The sequence below is a fragment of the Myotis nattereri genome, assembly GCF_964212035.1.
Source record: "Myotis nattereri genome assembly, chromosome: 4".
NCBI classification, from domain to species: domain Eukaryota; kingdom Metazoa; phylum Chordata; class Mammalia; order Chiroptera; family Vespertilionidae; genus Myotis; species Myotis nattereri.
In genome coordinates this window covers 58,683,841-58,701,589 of record NC_138079.1, presented here as the reverse complement: position 1 = coordinate 58,701,589, position 17,749 = coordinate 58,683,841, and the positions used below count along the sequence as shown (strand labels likewise).

Here is a 17,749-nt window from a genome sequence, read left to right as displayed (position 1 = left end):
AAAGGATAGAACAAACAGTAGTCAGTGCTTCTGCTTGCAGGATATATAGCATCAGAGGGTAATGGAGAATTGTTGCCCAATAAATAGAATGTTAATTATCCTATCTAATAAAAGAGAAACATGGTAATTAGCGTACGACCGCTACCCTTCCCATTGGCTAATCAGGGCAATATGCAAATTAACTGCCAGCCAAGATGGCGGCTGGCAGCCAGGCAGCTGGAAGCGAACATGAGGCTTGCTTGCTTCAGTGACGGAGGACTCCAACATTCCCCGCCTGCCAATGCCGGCCTCTGAGCTGCAACTCTAAGCAACTATGTTACAAATATAGAAGCTAAACAAAACCCCAGAAACCTGCTTTAGTTGCCGGGCTTCAGCCAGCAGGATCGCAGCATTGTTTCAAATACAGAAGGTAAACAAAGGCCAGAAACCTGCTTTCAGCAACGGAGGCCTAAGAGCTGGAGCCAGAGCTAAAGCTGGCCCAAAATAAAAAAGAAAAAGAAAAAAAGGAGCGGTTGGGAGCTTCAGCCACCCACCAGCCTGGAAACAGCCCTCAGCCCCTCACCCAGACTGGCCAGGCACCCCACTGGGGACCCACACCCTAAAGGGTGTGTGACCAGCTGCAAACAGCCATCATCCCCTCATCCAGTCTGGCCAGGCACCCAAGCGGGACCCCCACCCTGATCCAGGACACCCTTCAGGGCAAACCAGCCAGCCCCCACCCGTGCACCAGGCCTCTATCCTACATAGTAAAAGGGTAATATGCCTCCCAGCACCGGCATCAGCGGAGCCGAGAGGCCTCCCAGCACTGGGATCAGTGTGACAGGGGGTAGCGCCCAAACCCCCGGATTGCCCTGCAGCTCTGTGTGTGACAGGGGGTGGGGCCCCAACCCCCTGATCGGCCCTGCTCTGTGCCTGATGGGGGGAGCTCCCCAACCCCCTGATTGCCCTGCGGCTCTGTGTGTGACAGGGTGCGGCGCCCCAACGCCCCCCCTCCCACGAGCCCTGCTCTGTGTGTGACGGGGTAGAGCTGTAACCTCCCCATCGGCCCTGCCCTGAGTGTGAGAGTGGTGGCGCCCCAACCCCCTGATCGGCTCTGCTCTGTGGGTGATAGAGGGTGGCGCCCCAACCCCCCCTCCACGGGCCCTGCTCTGTGTGTGACGGGGTAGAGCCATAACCTCCCCATCGGCCCTGCCCTGAGTGTGACAGTGGTGGCACCCCAAACCCCTGATTGGCCCTGCTCTGTGGGTAATAGAGGGTGGCACCCCAACCCCCTGATCTGCCCTGCTCTGTGTGTGACGGGGCAGTGCCCCAAATCCCCTGTCGGCCCTACTCTGTGAGTGACAGGTGGGAGCTCCTCAACCCCCTGATGGGCCCTGCTTTGTGCGTGACAGGGGGGAGCTTCCCAACCCCCTGATGGTCCCTGCTCTGTGTGTGACAGGGTACGGAGCCCCAACCCCCCTGATTGGCCCTGCTCTGTGCGTGACAGGGGGTGGCGCCGCAACCTGCCCATGGACCCTGCCTTGGGTGTGACGGGGTGGTGCCCCAACCCCGATTGGCCCTGCTCTGTGCGTGACAGGGTACAGAGCCCCAACCCCCCTGATGGGCCCTGCTCTGTGCGTGACAGTGGGCAGCACCCCAACCCCCTGATTGGCCCTGCTCTATGCGTGACAGGGGGTGGCGCCGCAACCTCCCCATCGACCCTGCCTTGAGTGTGACAGGGGGCGGTGCCCCAACCCCCCAATCGGCCCTACCCTGAGTGTGACTGAGGGTGGCATCACAACCTCCCAATCCACCCTGCTCTGTGCATGACAAGGGGCGGTGCCCCAATCGGCCCTGCTCTGAGCCCGACCAGGGGCTGCACCTAGGGATTGGGCCTGCCCTCTGCTTCCCGGGAGCAGGCCTAAGCCAGCAGGTCGTTATCTCCTGAGGGGTCCCAGGCTGCGAGAGGGCACAGGCCGGGCTAGTGACCCCCCTTCCCCTCTCCAAATGCACAAATTTTTGTGCACTGGGCCTCTAGTCTATATATATAAAAGCCTAAGCAACTTTTACGACTGGACGATCCGAATGACAGGTCGACTGGTCACTATGATGATGCTCAATGCAGGAGTTGCCCCCTGGTGGTCAGTGGGCTCCCACAGACAACCTCCCGCAGCCAGCCAACCTTGCATGGTCTCTCTCTGATGCTGGCCAGGCTTAGAGACCTCACCCATGCACAAATTTGTGCACCAGGCCTCTAGTGTGTATATAAATAAAGATTGTCAGATTGAGGGGGAAAATCCACTATGTTACTTACAAGAGTCACTGCTAAAATATGAAGACATGAAAAGGTTGAAAGTCAAAGAACCTAAAAAGTTGTACTATATGAATACTAACCAAAACAAAAAGTAGTATAACTATAATAATTTTAAACATAGTATTCTTTAAAGCAAGAGGCATTACTTAGTATAAAGAGAGATAATTTATAATGTCAGAAGAGTCACCTAACCAGTGAGATAGGTAATATAGTTATACATGTGTATGCCCTCAAAATATAAATTTAATATATATTTAAAATTGAGTTAATTAGATATTAGTGATATTACATCAATTAGATATTCTTTTTTAAAGAATATTTTTATTGACTTTTTACAGAGAGGAAGGGAGAGGGATAGAGAGTTAGAAATATCGATGAGAGAGAAACATCGATCAGCTGCCTCCTGCACACCCCCCACTGGGGATGTGCCCGCAACCAAGGTACATGTCCTTGACTGGAATCGAACCTGGGACCCTGCAGTCCGCAAGTTGACGCTCTATCCACTGAGCCAAACCGGTCAGGGCGATTAGATATTTTTATGAAAAAAGATAAATCTTGACCTCTACCTCACTACATACACAAACACAAATTCTAGATGGAATGGTCTATAATATTAATAGTGTAATATGCAAATCAACCAAAGGGCCGAACGGCTGAATGGCAGAACGACCGCCTGGACAACCTTCCGAACAACCTTCCAGACAAAGCCAGCGGGGCTGCAAGGGCAGCCGAGGCAGCCAGGGCTGCGAAGGCCTACTCTTGAACAAATTTCATGCATCAGGCTTCTAGTGAAATAATAAAGGCATAGAAAAAGGTCTTCATGGCCTTAGGTCTAATTTTGATTCACTCACACTGGACAGCTATTGTGTTGGCTGTTGTCATTTTTTAATTTGACAATCTAAGGGAAAAAAGCGATCAGTGCTCCTGACTAAATAGTCAAGTATTTTATATTTTAAAAACTCTTGCAGCACAACAGTGTGCCACTGCATACTGGTTGAAAATCACTGGCGTAGGCCAGTGGTCTGCAAACTGTGGCTTGTGAGCCACATGCGGCTCTTTGGCCCCTTGAGTGTGGCTCTGCCACAAAATACCGATTTCTGCTCATGGGCCACGAAGTTTCAATCACACTGTACGTGCGCGCCTGCACGTGGTATTTAATGGAGGAGCCACACTTAAGGGGCCAAAGAGCCGCATGTGGCTTGCAAGCCAGTTTGCCGACCACTGGCCTAGGCCAATAAGACTGACAGCCAATATTTTCTTATCTGAGTTGGGTTCTCAATTTTCTGATTACAGATGTGCTTTGTTTTACAAAATATATGGTTGTCAAGCTCAAACTGAATAAGTTCTCCTTGGTCAAGCACATGCCATGTACTTGGGAATAGGAATTTTGAGGATCAAACTTTTTATATAGACTTCCATTCTTCCTCTTGTTTATAACGCTTACTCACTCTTGTTTTTGTTGGTACCTACTGCCCTTAACTTCTGTGATTCTGGGGTAAAATGTGTTTTGCTTCTTCTTGACTTCCTTACCTTTAGGCTTATTGCTTTCCCTATGCAGTCTCCTGGTTCAGTTCCAATTCTCATAATTTTCTTGATAAAATGTTGCCCCTACTCTGTACTTTTTTGCTTACTAATAAATGAATTTGTGTGTAAATGTCTACCTTTTAACAAACATTCATGTAATGTTTACTCTGTGACTAGATATTATTCTAAGCACTTAAATATTAACTTATTTAGTTGTCCTACCAACCTTATGATGGAGGTATCATTATTGACAGAATTTCTTTAATATCCTCTTATGCATTCAAATGTAATTTTATTATTGTTTAGTTTTAATCACTTTTAATTTTTATTATCACATTTTTATTTAATACATGAATTACTGAAATTTTCAGTTGCTAAATATATGTTTTTCTTTCTCTTTTAAAATAACTGATTGTTCAAAGCAGTTATTTTTTTTTAACATCTTTAAAAGTGTTACAAGCCAAATCTATTTTGAAAACATTGAATTAAAATACTACTTTGTTTTTGGATTTTTAAATTTAGTGAAATCTGGGCAGTTTTTACATAATTTATTTTATATGTTGCCATGGTCCATTTTCATGATCCATATTTTTTCTTATTTTCAAAGTTTGCTTTTTTAAAATATCCAATTTAATAATGTCTTTTTGAAAGTTTAATTTTATTTATTTAGTATTATTGTGAATTCTAATTTATTTAAGTAATTTTTAACTTATTTGTATTTTTTGCTTATTAATCATCTCTTTTCTTCATTTTATCTCCCTCATTAAGGTTAGGAGATTTTAACTACCCACTGACAGTTCACTACCCCTACTTTTCAGGAGCATGTGCGCGCGCATGCGTGTGCACGTTCATATGTGTTTGGTCTAGGATCAGTGGTGGCAAACTGAAGCTCGGCAAACTGCGGCTCAGGAGCCACATGCGGCTCTTTGGCCCCTTGAGTGTGGCTCTTCCACAAAATACCGACTTCTGTGCATGGGCCACGAAGTTTCAATCGCACTGTACATTTGTGCCCCCACGTGGTATTCTGTGGCAGAGCCACACTCAAGGGGCCAAAGAGCTGCATGTGGCTCTTGAGCCGCGGTTTGCCGACCACGGGTCTAGGTTATTTTTTATTTATTTATTTATTTTTTGCTGTTTCTTTTTAAATTTTAATTTGAGGTTTCTTAATGAGTATTTGCTTTTGGGAAGTGCTGAAAGTCAGCCTCAAAAGCAGTCATTGGCCACCTGCCATGTGTCCAGCTCATGCGCGGGCTGGGGCATGGCTGTTGGGGTGGACAGACAGACACCTCTTCTCTAAGACAGGCTGCACGCGTGCCGCGACGTGGGGCCTGCATGCCGGCGGCTGCTCTGATGCTTTCCCCCTCCTTCCCCTCGAAGCTGTGACTGAGGAGGAGCTGTCCCGGGCTTTGATGGAGGGAGAGGAGGTCACGGCCCCCAGCAGAGAGGGCATGGGGAACGGCAGGCCCAAGCTGTCCTACGCCCTGAGTGCCATGAACGCCGCTGCCGAGACCCAGGGGGACGGGCTGAGCTAAGGCGAGAAGGTGGCGAGGTGCGCAGGGGTCTGTCAGGGTTCGCCCTCTTGAGGAGAGCCAGCAGCCATGTCTCCCTTCTCTGGGGAGGGAGGGGAGCGAATTGCCCTGCGTGGTCCTTTCTCACCTGCCTTCCTGGCCCAGAGAACACTCCAGGCACAGCAAGTGCGCGTGCGCGTGCGCGGAACCAGCCCTTCACCGGTGGCCTGGAGGTGGGGCTCGGTAAAGGGGATCAGTGGGCACCTGGGGGCCAGCTGGTAGAGGGAGTACCAGCTGGAGGAGCCTCCAGGGCAGTGGAGGGGCCTCTGAGGACAGTTGTCTGATTGTCATGGACGTTGTAGAGACGGTGGTTTCCAGCGGGGCTGCCAGGCTCTGTGCACAGCAGGCGAAGCGCTCTCTCTCACACCATGTGTGTTTAGTCCTCCCACCCTTGACCTGGGGCAAGCACCCCAGGGCCCCAGGGAATCCGAGAGAAATGGGTGCTGGAGCACCTCTCCCTCTCCAGTCAGGTGCTGCTGTCCCTCCAGAAGTGATGGCACGTGGTGGGCGTGTGGCTACGTGGCGGGTGGGAGAGCCACTGGGGTCTAGGTTATTAATATTACCTTTTTTTAAAACTAGCTATAATTGTAATTATTTTGCAAATAACATGCTCTCTGGAAGCTTTTCATAATTTTCACTTTAGTATTGATGTGAATTTCTCTAGCTTAATTCTTTATATGCAAGATGTAATTAATTATTCATTTTTTACTCCTCAGCAATTGAAGTGTACATTTATTCCCAAGATTAATGTTTCTTTAATTATGGAAAATTCTCATTCTCAGTAACAATTTTGCAAATATTGTTTTTCTGGTCTCGCTTTCATTATATCTCTCATGACTGCTGTAAAATATTTTATGGAGCTTCTTATATAATTGTCAATGTCTTTTAAAACAAACTTTATTTTTTGAATTGTTTCATATTTATAGAAAAAATTGAAGATCGTAAAGTTTCTACATATGTACACCTAGGTTCCCTTTTGTTATCTTATATTAGCATGGTATCTTGCTTAGAATTAGTAAACCAATATTAATATTACTAACTAAAGTCAACATTTATTTATATTTTCTTATGCTTTCACATAATATACTTTTTCTGTTCCAGGATCTCACTCAGAATACCATATTAGATTTAGTTCTCATGTCTCCTTAGTTGCTCTTGGTTATGACAGCTTCTCAGACTTCTCTCGTTTTTGGTGACCTTGACAGTTTTGAGGAGTGCTTGTCAGTTATTTTTTGGAATGTCCTTCAGTTGGAAATTTTCTAATGTTTTTCTCATGATTAAACAGGAGTTATGGGTTTTGAAAGGAAAACCACAGACATAATGTGCCATTTTTATCACACCATATCAGTGGTATATACTATTACCATACATTACCTTTTGAATTTGACCATCATTTTGCTGAGGTCATGTGTATCAAATTTCTCCACTGTACCCATTGTCTTTTAAATGCTTATTTTAGTTATTCTTCTTTCGTTGTTTTTTTTTTTTTATTTTTAAATTGATTTCAGAGAGGAAAAGAGAGATAGAAACTTTAATGATGAGAGAGAATCATTGATTGACTGCCTCCTACATGCCCCCTACTGGGGACCGAGCCTGTAACCCCAGGCATGTTACTTCACCTGGAATCAAACGGTGACCTCTGGTTCATAGGTTGGTGCTCAACCACCTAGCCACACTAGCTGGGCTCACTCTCTTTTTTTAAAAGTTACATGCTGGATGAATAACATAATGCTTTATTCCAATTTATTAATTGAGTATCAAATGTCTCTAGTCTGGGATTTGAATTTTTATTTTAACAATTGCATTTTAAAATATCTAGGCTTCTCATTTGTTCTTTTTTTTTATCCACCTGCTCTTATTTTTTATTACTTTCTCTTATGATTGTATTTCTTCTTCATTTTTATTGAAGTTATACTGTCATTAATCTTTTGGGGCATTTTAAAATTATTTACAAGACTGTCAGATAATCCTATGCTATAAATTTAATCTGATGTTAATGGGATTTTTGTTTGTTTTTTACCTTATATTTAATTTCCTATTTTCCTATTTAAATCTACCATTTCTATATGTTTGGTGCAGAGGAGATTATATCAATGTATGAAATTACTGTGCTATCTTCATCTGAGTTTCTTTTTATAACTATATTTCTTCTCCTCCTGCTCCTTTTCCCTCCTTCTTGTGCTTACCTCTTTCTAATCCCTCCGGCTTCATGGAAAAGAAAACTATATCTCTGAGTGGTTATTCTTGAGTCCTACTTTATTTGAGATTGTTGATATTAACCAGAAGCAATGGGAGGCTTGGTTTACTATTTGGTAACAAATCTCTGTTTGTGAACTCTTGTCACTATGGGCATGCCTCTTGCTAAAACCATAAATCCAGGCAGCTATATAATAATAGCTCTCAGTGAGACAGTTCTCATCTTCTGTTTGCATGGATTAAGTTTTGGGTTTATCTTAGATGTCATTACTACCATAGGAACAAAATTGACAAATTTTTATTAATTTTAAGGTTCAGGTTTGTTGAGATGTGTATCATGCCTTCTGTATCAAATTTTCTGTCTTTTTATTTAAATCTATGTTTGCTATATATTTAGAGCAGAGAGGAATGCATCAATGTATGAATTTTCTGTAATACCTTTAGTTGATTATTTTTAATTGTGTTTCCTCTTCCTCCTTTTTTCCTTTAGGGCTTGTTTTAATTCCAGGAGGTGCTTTTGGCCAGCTTCTGGGAGGTGTCATTGTTTCCAAGTTACAAATGTATTGTAAAGGCCTTATGAGCTTTACAATGGTTACATCTGCCATATCACTTGTACTGGTTATGCTTTCAGTTTTTGTACGCTGTGAACCAATACCATTTGCTGGGATCACTGAAGATTATAATGGGTAAATATAATTTTGTGTATTAGATATTTATATCCAAACCAACAACGTATTTTTTAGTCAATTAAAGATAATGTATCCAGTGACTTTTATTTATATCTTTATCATTCTTAGAATTATTGAACATATAAAAAAAAGTAAAGCATAGTTTTACCTTTCATATTAAAGGCAGAAACATAACAATGATAGCTTATTACATGATTGTTTATACATTCATAAAATACTAAAGAAAAAACACATTGAAATGATTCAGAACCTGTAAGTAGAATTCTGTCCTAAGGTGGCTAGCAATACAGAATAGTACTGTCTGTACAAAGCAAGACGGACTTTGTGTTCTGAGTTGGTATGTCTGCCTTCTTAAAGACGTCCAAGAATAGAATTAAAGTATATCTGAAAGTATGCATGAGTAATATCTCCTTTAAGCTAAACATACAAAAATTCAAAGAACTTGGCAGAGATTAACATTAAATACAGGGGAACAGAACTGGAACTGGAAACCAAAGAACTAACCAAGGAAAACATGAAAATAAACTTCCACTTCCAGCTACAATGGACTAGCTTAAGGCAGACCATTGCTCTCACTGACAATACTAGTAAATAGAAAAGCTGTATAAAATTTTGTTTAAAGCTGCTTGGACAGCTAGGAATTTAAAAGCCAAAATCCTGAGAAAGGCTAACCTTTGAGAGGAGGAGCAACCTTCTGTAGTTCTCCTTCCCACCCCACCCCACCCCACTCCGAGGATATTTGCTAACTCTGTATATTAGTGAGAAACTGAGAGTTTGGCCACAGGATCCAGGCAAGAAGCATCTAGTAATATGACAAGAAATCAGCACAAGTTTTTGACCTATGATTCTAAAGAGACCAAAATAAGAGCATGGGGCAGGGCAGAATATCAGAGAAGAGAGAGTTAAACAAATGAGATAACACTCTATTGGGTTTTCACTCAATTAGGAAGCTAAGAGGCTGAAACTGAGCAGAATCTTGTAAAAAGCAGAGAAAAATGTTATCAGTATTGTAATTCTCTTTACATAAGGGATTAATGTGCTGGTGAGATTAGAATGTGTTAGGGAAGGAACTTTGGTGGACACATGTTCTCAATGAAAGGCTAAGACCAATGAGTGAGGGCCTTTCTAAAGTAGTATAGCCTACCCAGGAGTTAATTTGTCCTCTAATTAGATTGATGTGACCAGCAAGCATTCTACATAGCAGCAAAAAGAGACATCCAGTGCTCTGCACAAAAGATAATATATAGAGCTATAAATTATCTTTGGCAAAAATTTGCATTAAAAAAATTACCAGGCAGGCCAGGGACATGGTAAAAATCCATGAGACAAAACAGATGATAGAATAGACCCACAGGGTATCCAGATATTGAATAATATAACATGTTTGACTGTGTGGGACCACTGACTGTATATTTTTTTCAATAATATACATACAGTCAGCCTCCTGTGTCCTTGGGTTTCACATCTGCTGATTCTCAACCATGGATGGAAAACAGTATTTTTGATCTGAAATTGGGAATCCACATATACAGAGGGTCAACTTAAGTTATTATGTAGACTTTCAACTGTGTATGGGTTGGTGTGGATATCTTGATGTATACATTAATAAATATACCACGGCATTATAATTACATTCAATCTCTTTTTCTACAGAACAGGGCAGTTGGGAAACCTAACAGCCCCTTGCAATTCTCATTGTACATGCTCATCTTCATTTTATTTTGCTGTATGTGGAAGAGACAATATTGGATATTTTTCTCCTTGCTTTGCAGGCTGTAATCAATCTAAAACATCTAATAATGAGAAGGTAATTATTTTAAGTTATGCTTCTTTCTCTCCAGTAAGGGGTTGAGCTTGTGGGTGATGTTTACATTATGGCAGCACTGCACATAATTTAAAATTGAACATTTGTTATCCCTTTTTGTTCTTTGATATTTACATGAATCAGGTCTCATTTTAAAATTCCCCTATATGTTCATTTTTGGGGCCATTTCTGTCAGAATTCCTTACTTCCCTGGGTCTTTTACCAACTTATGACAGTTTTTTTTTTTTTTTTTTTTGTCATGGAGAGCAGCTAAACACTCAGCTACTTGTTTGACTCCAGGTTCATTTTATTATATCCAAAGTTGCATAAATGAGCTTTTATCTAAGTAATGAACTGCAACTTCAGCTTCTCCCCTTTAAGTAGAACAGAAGTAGGGACTCAGGCTGTAAAAATTCAGTTTCTCTCTCTCTTCTCTGGCTAGTTTTATAAAGGGGAGAGAAACAGAGACATGTATTTCCTGACCTATAGACATCATACCACCTCCCTTATTAAGCACTAAAGTCCTTTATTAGTTATGTAATTCATAACAATATTTTTTGCCCTATTACACAGCTCATTTCATTATAATGTATTTGCATACCTGTCCAACTTTTAGTTCCTCATGATCACCTTTCAATGGCTTATGATTTAACTAGAGGTCCGGTGCATGAAATTCATGCACTTAGTGGGGAGGGGCGGTCCCTCAGCCTGGCCTGTGCCCTCTCACAGTCCGGGAGCCCTCAGGGGATGTCTAACTGCTGGCTTAGGCCCACTCCCCATTCTCGAAAGCCATGAGCCAGGCTTCTGGCTAAATGGCACTCGCCCTGTGGGAGTGCACTGACCACCAGGAGGCAGCTCCTACATTAAGCACCTGCCTCCTGGTGGTCACTGTGCATCATAGCAACCGGTCCTTCTGCTGTTCAGTTGATTTGCATATTACCCTATTATTATACTAGTAAAGGTTCATATATCTTTAGTTTTTTATTGACTACTAATATAAAAAAGTTGCATACCCTTTAAAAATTATTATATGTTACATTATATATTTTAAACCTTTAAAACATGTTACTGTGTAAAGCATTAAATGTAATAGAAAAGTTAACAAACTCCTATATGCCAATCACCCATCTTCAACAATTTATTAACTTATAGAAAATGTACTTTATACTCCACTTACTTCCTCTCCTCCATTTTTGTCTGAAATAAGTAAATGACTTGTAAATTCTCATGTTGTCACCACAGTATAAAACAGAACATTTTCTTTTGGGGGGGGGGGGGAATTGCTTTTAATGATTTTTTTTGTATTTATTAAAAAATTTTATGATTTTCTTGTATTTCTCTAAGGAATAATTCATAATGAATAACAGTGATAGAAATAACCAACAAAATAGTCAAACTGTGTGATAACATTTGATACTAAATAAAACTTGAAAGAAGAATAAAATATTTTTGAGAATTTTTATAAGACTTTAAGTCAAATTGATGACACACGCTGGAGAGCAAGATCTTAAATGGTTCCAGAATAAAAATTTTTTGACAAAAATTAGATCTCTTCAAAATTACCCAGGCCCTAGATGGTTTGTCTTAGTGGATAGAGTATTGGCTGTAGACCAAAGGGTTCTGGAGTTGAATACAATCAAGGGCATGTACCTCAGTTGCAAGCTTCTCCCCAGCCTGGGCCCTGTTCAGGGCATGTGCAGGAGGCAACCAATCGATGTGTTTCTCTCACATCATTGTTTCTCTCTGTCTTTCCCTCTCTCTTCCACTCTCCCTGAAGATGAATGAAAAAATATCTTCCAGTGAGGAGTAACAAAAAAACAACAACAAAAATTACCCAGGACACCCTTAGTCTTGATAGAAATAATGGCTCTGAAGGAAAACTGACAATAGCAGAAGCTATGATTAGTACAATTTTATATGGATGCAACAGATTAATGGATAAAATATGCATTATTTCAAAGGGGGAAAGAATTGATACCAATAAAAATCATTTTAAACAAAATCAAAATTAAATACTAGTAAAAGAAACATCATATACAAAAATGATCAAGTATCTAAATGATGTTAATGGAATTCCCTCTGGAAAGTATTTTTTCAATGAAAATATGTCAACTTAGAAATAATTCTGATTAATTGTTCATTTTCAAAACTTGATCAGGGTCAACATGAGTTAGAATTGGATGGTCTCTAATTGCACTTGTGCAAAAATTTGCAAAGGAATGGTGAACATACTATGCCTCTGAATATTTCTCATTTCCTATATAAAATTCACAGCTTTACTAAAACTGAAAATAGATATATCCCCTTCATATTGATATTATTCCTGAGCATTTTTGCCTCATTGAGACCCATATGTATTCTTCTTATCTATGCCGCCAAAGATCTTCAAATTTCCTTACATAGATGTAAAAGAAATCTTGTGTTTTCTTAATTTTCTCATTGGGGCTAGTTCTTTTCAGCAGCTGATATAGCTATCATTATAAAACTAGAAGCCTGGCCTGCACCCTCTCCAATCTGAGACCCCTTGGGGGATGTCTGACTAAATCAGCAGATGGACATTCCTCTTGCAATCCGGGCCTGCTGGCTCCTAACTGCTCGCTTGCCTGCCTGCCTGATTGCCCCTAACTACCTCTGCCTGCCTGTGGCCTGATTGCCTCTAACTGCCCCCCTGCCAGCCTAATAGCCCCTACCTTGCCCCCTTGTCGGCCGAATTGCCCCTACTTTGCCCCCCTGCCGCCTGATCACCCCTAGCCACCTCGGCCCCCAGCTTAAGCCGCGGTCCTAGGTGGGAGGGTGGGAATTTTAGGTACATCTTAGAATTCTGCCTACCAGAGACTACAATAGACCTTTCCACTGTGTCCAATACTCTTTTGTTCTTTTCTCTATTTTTCCATCTCCTTTCATCTGTTTGTTTCAATGTAGATACTTCCTGTTGACTTGTCGCATTCTCTATTCTCCAGGGTCTACTTTTAAGCCCAGTAAGAGGTTCTAAGTTTACTCATCATATTTTTACGTTCTAACATTTATGTTTTTGTAGAATCCAAATCCTGTTAAATTTCACATCGTTTAAGATATTTTATCCACTTTACCCTCCATTTAAAAAAATTCAGAGTGATTTTAAAGTTCTTGCTATTAAGTCCACTATCTAGATCAACTCTGAGCCTACTTATATTTGTTTCTCTCTTACTTTTAAGCTAAATATTCTTATCAGTTTGCAAGCCTTGTAATATTATATTAAATCCTGAACGGTGTGTATGAAAAATATCTCCTAATATAATTATTATTTGGCTTCATGTATTTTCAGGCTGTGCTATTATGTGCATAATTTTTTATAATTGTCACATCTAATTGTTCCTTTTATCTTTATAAAATCTCTTTTTCCATCTCTGGTAATACTCTTGTCTTTAAGTAATATATTAAATTTTATATATTAAATAGTCACTCTAGCTTTTTCTTGCTGATTGTTTCCATGGTGCATCTTACTTCTATCATTTTGTTTTTCAAATATTTGTGTCTTTATGTGTAAAGTGTCTCTTGTAGCCAGCATATAATGTGGTTTTGCTTTTTCTTCAATTTATTAATCTGTCTTTTAATTGGAGTTTTTAGAGTATTGACATTTATTATAATTATTGCCATGGTGGGTTAAGATATAGCTTCCTGATCACGGGTGTGGCTCAGTGGTTGAGTGTTAACCTATAAATGAAGAGGTCATGGTTTGATTCTTGGTCAGGGCACATGCCCAGGTTGCAGGCTCGATCTCCAGTGTGGGGCATGCAGGCAACCAATCAATGATTCCCTCTCATCATTGATGTTTCTATCTCTCGCTCCCTTTCTTCCCCTCTGAAATCAATAAAAATGTATTTTTAAAAAGACCTACCTTCCTTTTTATTGTTTGAATTAAATATATTTTACTATTTCATTTTGATATAACTTTTGACATTTTCATTATATCTCTTTGAATATAATGCCATAGTTCTTTGATCCTCCCAGAGCCTGATATCTTGTGATTCTATAATCTATTCACTAAACCTTCTTCATATTTTCACTTCTGCCCTTAGTCAGCCTAGATTCTATAGCCTCTAACCATTTGTTGTAGTAGATATCTTATGTCTGATATCCACATCTACTTTTCACCTTTCTTTACCCTCCTCATTGTTCCAGGAGACTGATCTATAGGATGAGAGCTCTTTTGCCTTCCAGCTTCTGACTGGATTAAAATAATAAGGAGTTCTAGTGGAAAAATCAGAAAGATGGTGAAAAACAGTGAAGTTGTGTTTATTGTTTTGGTTCTCTCTCTGAACCATGGACTAATGGCCTCTCTGGACAGAAGGTCTTAGTTTCTTTCAGGGAAGCCTCCACATGACTTTCTCCTTTTGATAAACACTTCTACTCTAAAACCCTTCAGAAAATCCATTCCAATTGGGGTGGGCTGCTCACGAGGCTGCTGTTCCTCAGAGGGAGAGAGAGAGAGAGAGAGAGAGAGAGAGAGAGAGAGAGAGAGAGAGAGATCAATGATGAGAGACAATCATTGATTGGCTGCCTCCTGAACGCCCCCACTGGGAATCAAGCCCGCAACCTGGGCATGTGCCCTTCACCAGAATAGAACCCAGTACCCTTCAGTCTGCAGGCTGATACTCTATCAACCAAGCCAAACTGGCTAGGGCTTGATTCAAGAGATTTTTAACTGTTGTGTCTGCTTTCATCTTAACAATCATAGATTAAACCCGTAGTCTCAATATAATAGCTAAGTAACATTTTAAAATATCATCTATAATAATAAAAGTATAATATGCTAATTAGACCAGATGTCCTTCCGGACGAAGCTGGGGCTGCGAGGGAAGCTGGGTTTTGGGTGCCTGCTGGCAGCTGGAAGGAAGCCTGGGTCCCAGGTGCCAGTGGCCAGAGGGAAGCCCGGGTCCCAGATGCCAGAGGGAAGCTGGTACCAGCAGCCAGGGGAAGGAAGGCCTACTCTTTCATGAATTTCGTGCATCAGGCCTCTAGTCCTATATAATAAAAGTGTAATATGCAAATCGACCAAACAGCAGAATGACTGGTTGACGGGGTGGGGCCGGTGAGCAGGCAGCACCAGGCCAGCCAAGGAGTGTGCCAGCAGGCAGAGGGAGGTGATAGTGATCAGGGGGCAGCGGTGACCAGCAGTGGCGGAGAGGTGACTGGGGAAGGGGGCGGGGGGCGGCCACTCGCCGACCACGCTGCTCCCTGAACAGCCCACCTGGTCACCTCCTGCAGAGGGAGGCCAGACTGCAGCTTAGACCCCAGGGAGCAGGCCTCAGCTGTCAGTTGGACATCCTCTGAGGGCTCCAGGACTGTGAGAAGGTGCAGGCCAGGCTGAAGGACCCCTCCCACCACTGAGTGGACAAATTTTCATGCACCAGGCCTCTGGTTTATACATATATTCCTCCAATGGTTTCACATTACTAAGTTTATAAACCAAAGTTCTTAAATTGGTCTTGTAATTATTGATCAGTTTTTATATAATCAGGCCTCTAGTCCTATATAATAAATGTGTATAATTGAATCTCCTCTCACTACTCCAATTTTATTTTCTCTTAAGTTTACTTCATGTTAGCTCTGCTTTAGCCACATTTTCCTCCTTGCTTTTCTTAAGCATGATTTTGTTTTCCTACCTGGGATGCACTTTTTTCGGATAACCAATGGTTCCCTCCCTTACCTTCTTCAAATCTCTGCTCAGTTTATATTGAGTCATTGAGGTAGTCACTCATTATGATAAGTTTACCCCTAGGAGCCCTTACTTTCTACTGTATTGTTTAGTGTGTTTTCACAACACCTAGAATGATGTTTAGTATTTAGTACAGAAGCACTAAAAAAAATATGGTGGAATGAATAACTTGGCAGTTTGGATATTTCTTTTCTTTCTCTCTTTCTCTTTCTCTTTTTTTTAAAGCATATTTAGTAACTACTTAGTAACTCCTACAAATAAACTGAGATGATTTTTGGAGCATCATTTTATGAATCAATCAGATTCAAGTCATTTTTTTAAATTAATTATTTTATTTTTAAATTTATTTTTCATTGATTCAAGTCAATTTTCTTACCTCTTAATACCTTCACTAATAACCTAGATCCATATTTCTGTTGGATTTATGATAATTTTTTAAACTAAAATATTTTAAATAGATTAGTAAATTGCTAACTGATCTCTGTATCTTCAAACTCTGGTTAGTTCTTAGAAATATCACTTTTTCATCTTTCTTGAATTATCAACCCTACAACTACTACCCCAAATTTTCATTGGCTCCCACTTAGGGATATAGTGTGACTTTCATTGGCCCTAGGTACATTGCCTTTATAAGCAAAAAAAAAAAAAAAAAAAAAAAAAATTTAATTAAATTAATTTTTAAAAATCAATGTATACCTGTATTAGTATGAAGACAAATATGATCCAGGCTGGATTAATTATTATTATACTTATTTAAAAAATTTTAAAAGACACTAGAATTACAACAGTTGTATGTGTCCTTAATGTATTAGTGCCCTAAACAAGGCCTACTCTGCTGAATAGATAATAGCCCTGCCATCATTACATACAAAATAAAGTCTTATCTTTGCAGTATAGTCCCAAAACCTTCCACAGTTGGGTAACTGTCCATGTTTCCAATCTCAGCTAAAGTTCAATTTTATTACATTATACTTAATTGCCCTCAATTTACATAGTTCTCCAAAAATTATTTGTGTAATTAGGTGTAAATATTTTTGGTGGAATTTCTTAAATTAATAGAATTTTCCCTAACAATAATTACATACACACACACACACACACACATGAGTCTTTGTTAGGTAAAATAGCTTGGACATGTCATTAATGTTTCATTTCTAAATGATGACTGGCAGATTTAATGTAAGGGCATTTACTGATACAACTGGCTAGTCTCCAATGTAGTTATTGATTTGGTTTTATTTTACAGTAATAAGTTTTTGCTTTATGATTATATTTCTAAAAGATAATTTTCCATCTTATTTATCATAGACATATTACAATTGTTCTTGCATTGATGAAGGAATAGCAATTTCAGATGAGCAAGGTGATTTTATTGATGCCGTACCTGGGACATGTGAATCAAGTTGCTATAAATTACCTATGTTCATTGTTTTTGTTTTTTCTATGATTGTTTTTGCTTGTTTTTCTGTTATACCGAACATGCTGACCATCCTTCGGTATGTATATTATTATTCATACAAATTGTTTTTTAGTATATAAGAAGACAATTTTAGGAAGCTTTACAATATTGTAGTAAATGGTTTACTCTTTTGTTTCACCGTAGGAACTGCTAGAGGAGAAATTGTTACATTGTCCAAATTAATGTGTATGTTTAATTCTCTATTTTAGCTAATTTATTTGCATAAAGCCCATTGATATCAAATTTAGTTCAAATTAAGTAATTAACTTTAACATGGAAAATTCATATATAGGCAAATTGTTACATCATCAAAATTTATGTGTATGTCTAATTCTTTATCTACTGTATTTGCATAGTCTATAGATAACCCATTTAGTTTAGCTTTATCTTAAAACAAAACTAAATTTAAATACTTAATTTACCACACCTTGAAAATTCATAAATATAGGAAAGTTCTTAATTATAACACAGATCAGGGTAAGAGATCAACCGAAGGGCTTGTATGCATGCATATAAAC

At 40.1% G+C, this 17,749-nt stretch overlaps 1 protein-coding gene across 1 annotated transcript in view; it reads left to right on the top strand.

The window, feature by feature from the left end:
- Positions 1 to 17,385, top strand: part of LOC308518511 (solute carrier organic anion transporter family member 6A1-like) — a gene marked incomplete at both ends in the record, with an annotated part of 54,635 nt that extends 37,250 nt beyond the window's left edge. The window contains 4 exons of the mRNA XM_081090256.1: positions 8,072 to 8,267; positions 9,924 to 10,077; positions 17,081 to 17,268; positions 17,376 to 17,385. Of these exons, the coding sequence (XP_080946382.1) occupies positions 8,072 to 8,267; positions 9,924 to 10,077; positions 17,081 to 17,268; positions 17,376 to 17,385 (548 nt within the window). The remainder of the gene's footprint in view (positions 1 to 8,071; positions 8,268 to 9,923; positions 10,078 to 17,080; positions 17,269 to 17,375) is intronic.
- Between the last annotated feature and the right edge of the window lie 364 nt (positions 17,386 to 17,749).